Source organism: Oryctolagus cuniculus, chromosome 8, assembly GCF_051225735.1.
Source record: "Oryctolagus cuniculus isolate XC-2025 breed Fujian yellow rabbit chromosome 8, ASM5122573v1, whole genome shotgun sequence".
In the NCBI taxonomy this organism is placed as follows: domain Eukaryota; kingdom Metazoa; phylum Chordata; class Mammalia; order Lagomorpha; family Leporidae; genus Oryctolagus; species Oryctolagus cuniculus.
The window spans coordinates 34,501,265-34,505,089 of NC_142874.1; the positions used below are offsets into that span (position 1 = coordinate 34,501,265).

Consider the following 3,825-nt stretch of genomic DNA (forward strand, 5'->3'; position numbering starts at 1 on the left):
AGTTTGGCCTAAGTATTTGTGCTCCTATCACCTGTGTAGGAGATCCACAAGGAGTTCTAGGCTCCTGGCTTCAGCCTGGCCTGATGGTGAGGTCATATGGGGACTGAAATAGCAGATGGAAGATATTTCTCTCTGTGTCCTTTCTCTATGACTCTACCTTGTAAATAAATCAAATAAATTTATTTTAAAAATATAGCCAGTTACAAGATTAATATTCAAAGGCAATTATATTTTATTGCTATAAATTAATTTATTTTAAAACCAAACCAGTGCAATTACCAGTGGCAAAAAAGTCCTTTATATGTGCTTAAAACACAGGCAAATACATCAAAGAAAGTGAAAGTGCAATAAGTTGCAGATACCAATTTATGTATGAGAAAATTCAGTATTGCTAAAATGCCAATCTTTGCCCAAAGTTAACTAATGTACAGATCCAAAACAACTTCAATTGAAACTACATAGGATTTAATGTGTGTGTATATTGACAGTATGATTCCAAAATCAATATAGAAAAATCATAAAAAGCAAAAAAAAAAAAAGGAAAACAATCAATTTGTAAGTGAAGCTGAATTTAAGGAAGACATACTTGATACTTGAAAATGTGAATTTCCTAAGAATACGTCAAGAGAAATTGTGATGTTCTTCATGGATTCATAAAAATTAGCATACATTATCTCCTTGTAGACATTTCAAAATATTTTATAGATAATATCTTAGGCCCTTCAGGATGAAGAATACTTTAGAGAGGGCAATTTAAACAGAAAGTTGTAACTCAATTCTAGAGGTTGTAAAATCCAAGATTAAGGCACTAGCCCATTCTGTCTGTGACAGCTCATTTCCTGCCTACTAGAAGTATTTATGCGCCCTCCTATCGTAGAAGTAGCCAGAATTTTCCAGCACAGCTTTCATAACATCAGAGTTAGGGCCTAATTGCTCCATAAATACAAATTCTTTTCAATATTTACACACTGGGTTATGAGTTTGAACCTGACATTAAAGCCATAGCCACCTGTAGACCATAGCCAAACAATAAAGGGGAATCTAAAGAATTATATTGCCTGGAAACAAAAAAGAATGTAGTAGAACTCGAGTTCCAATTCATAGGACTGATCATAAATCTGATTTAAAATACTTCACTATATTCTGTGTACACAATGAGACTTCAGTTTACAGAATGTAGACTTGAAAATGATAGTTTTTCTGTATAAGACTACAAAACAATGTATGTGATGAGTCTTATAAAGTGAATGGAAAATAAGAATTACACACAAAGTACACATGGATATCTAAGTGATAATTTCTTCTGCATCTCATTAAACCCCGAATCTGGGAAAGTGATGATACAGAATTTCCCAAATAAAAGATCAGGTTCCTAAATAGGAGGTAGATAAGTTATTCTATGTACAGGGTCACTGCAGACTAAAAAGAAGCTATGAACATTTCTGGGAATGGCAGGATTCTGTGGAATGTTTATTCCAAGTTTTCAGTTATTTGCCAAACCATTGTATGAAGCTTTGAAAGGCTCTGGCACAGACACCTTGTGTTGTATAGGGGAGCCACAAAAGGTGTTACAAAGAATTAAAGAGCTTTTTAACAGAAACTCCAGCATTAGGAATCCCCAAGTAAGCCATTCACCTTGTTTATAAAATGATCCCCTTCAGATTAGTTGCCTAAATGAAGGATCCCTGCCAGGTATTACTGAACGTGCCTAGCTCAGTGAAATTAGGTTTAAACTTCTACCTCTTGAGTCTTTGCAGGTAAACTCAAAAGACATGTCTGCTGGAGAATCATGTGCTGGAACTAATATGGGCTGGGCAGATGCCATGGCTAAAATCCTCAACAAGAAAACGCCTAAAAGTAAACCCACCATTCTAGTCAAAAATAAAGAACTGGAAAAGGAAAAAGAAAAGTTAAAGCAAGAAAGACTTGAGAGAAGAAAACAGCTTGATAAGAGGCGGGAATGGGAAATGATGTGCAGAGTAAAGCCAGATGTTGTCAAAGACAAAGAAGCAGAGAGAAATCTTCAGAGAATTGCAACGAGGGGTGTGGTGCAATTATTTAATGCTGTCCAAAAACATCAAAAGAATGTTGATGAAAAGGTTAAAGAAGCTGGAGGTTCTATTAGAAAGCGTGCTAAATTGATATCAACTGTTTCTAAGAAAGATTTCATCAGTGTTCTGAGAGGAATGGATGGAACTGCAAATGAGAAAAGTTCAACTGAGAAGAACTCAAAAGCCAAACAGACTAAAGCGAAATCAGAAGAGGGTCCAGGTTGGACAATCCTACGTGATGATTTCATGATGGGAGCATCTATGAAAGACTGGGACAAGGAAAGTGATGGGCCAGATAACAGCAGACCAGAATCTGCAAGTGACTCCGACGTGTAAAATAATAGAGGCAACATAGTTTTCAGTTTATTTTTCCTACAAAGATACTCTGTCCTCCGGCAGTTTGGGAATTATAATGATACCATTTGTAAGAAAGCCAAAAGACTTACTAGCTTTGATGTTCCCCCTTTACATGTAAACTTTGTTAAAACTGTATTTTCAACTTTTGTATAATTTTAGGCGTTGTTCCTCAAAACATTTGCAACAAAAAATATATCCACTTGATCAGCAAGATCCACATTGTGCCAGTATGGTCAGATGTTTACAGATTGGTCATGTCTGTGCTGTGTTCTTTCAGTGTCACCAATGTTGCTAGACATGCACTGCCAATTCATAAGTAAAATGAACTCTTTGAAGTTAATATTTCTCCGCCTTCCAATTTAGAGACTATTTGTTTGTAGCTTTTGGGAATGATGGATATTTTTGTCTGTTTTAGTTAGCTATTGAGAAACCTATGCGTAAAATTAATATTTTTGATTTTGTGTGATGAATTTAATTTTGTCTGATAGATATTTAAAAATACTAGATCTCTACTTTTATATTTCCTTTTATATACTAAGTAATATAAATAAGTACTTAACATTTACTTTTTAGAATTTTTTTCATGAAAGATTTATTGAGATGGAAATTTTCATGTGTATCTTATGCAAGAGACTTGCTTTCTTATTCCTGTGACCTTTTCTAAAAACAAAAGGTAAGTAAAGCTTCTGATTTCATCACATCAAGACTGCTGCACCTTAGGAGAGATACAGTATACCTGGTTCTTCTTTTTAGTCTCTCTGGTAGCTGTTATTGACAAGAAAAATCCTTAATAACTCTTCTATTATAATAATCTATGCTTAGGCTAAAAGGTTTTATAATCTGCATAAAGGTATCCTATTGCCACCCACTATCTGAGAATCTATGAGATATGTTCTTTCTATCTTAAGTGGCACTCCAATTGCTTATGCTGATTGATAAACTTGTGTGTTTCAGAACTCAACAACTTTTGAGAGAAATGAAGACCATGCAGAAGATGCAGCCATTGGTGGTGACTGAGACTACTCCAGAATATGAAACAAATTTATTAACTGAGATAGGAAGAGAATTCCAGACCTAGGACAAACAGGGCCCATGCTCCTGATGAGCAGGAAGTAGCTATAGAAGAAATGATGACTCTATGCCCTAAAGATTCCTTAAAATTAATGTCTGGAATCTCTGAGGGGGGAATGGTATGGGCAGGCAGATAGGATTAAATTAGTTGGATTCATGAGCTGAAAAACCATGCCCCCTGGCCTCATGTGACCTCATGCCCTCATCTGATTTTATCTGTATGCACCCACTACATAACCATTACCCATCTGGAAACAAATAAAAGGTATGGAGCCTGCTGGGCCCTCCCTTGTTGTCCCATACATCTGGGCACACAGCTTTCTGCCCATTTCTCACCTCTGCTTTT

At 35.8% G+C, this 3,825-nt stretch overlaps 1 protein-coding gene across 1 annotated transcript; it reads left to right on the forward strand.

The window, feature by feature from the left end:
- The first annotated feature begins 1,757 nt into the window (after positions 1–1,757).
- LOC127488478 (RRP15-like protein) lies at positions 1,758–2,968 on the forward strand. Its single transcript, XM_070047169.2, has one exon. The coding sequence runs from the start codon at positions 1,773–1,775 to the stop codon at positions 2,385–2,387; it is 615 nt and encodes a 204-aa protein (XP_069903270.1). The 5' UTR covers positions 1,758–1,772; the 3' UTR covers positions 2,388–2,968.
- The last annotated feature ends 857 nt before the right edge of the window (positions 2,969–3,825 follow it).

Bases quoted from the DNA above. Each gene is read 5' to 3' on its own strand.
- LOC127488478 (XM_070047169.2), top strand. From the start codon at position 1,773: ATGTCTGCTGGAGAATCATGTGCTGGAACTAATATGGGCTGGGCAGAT.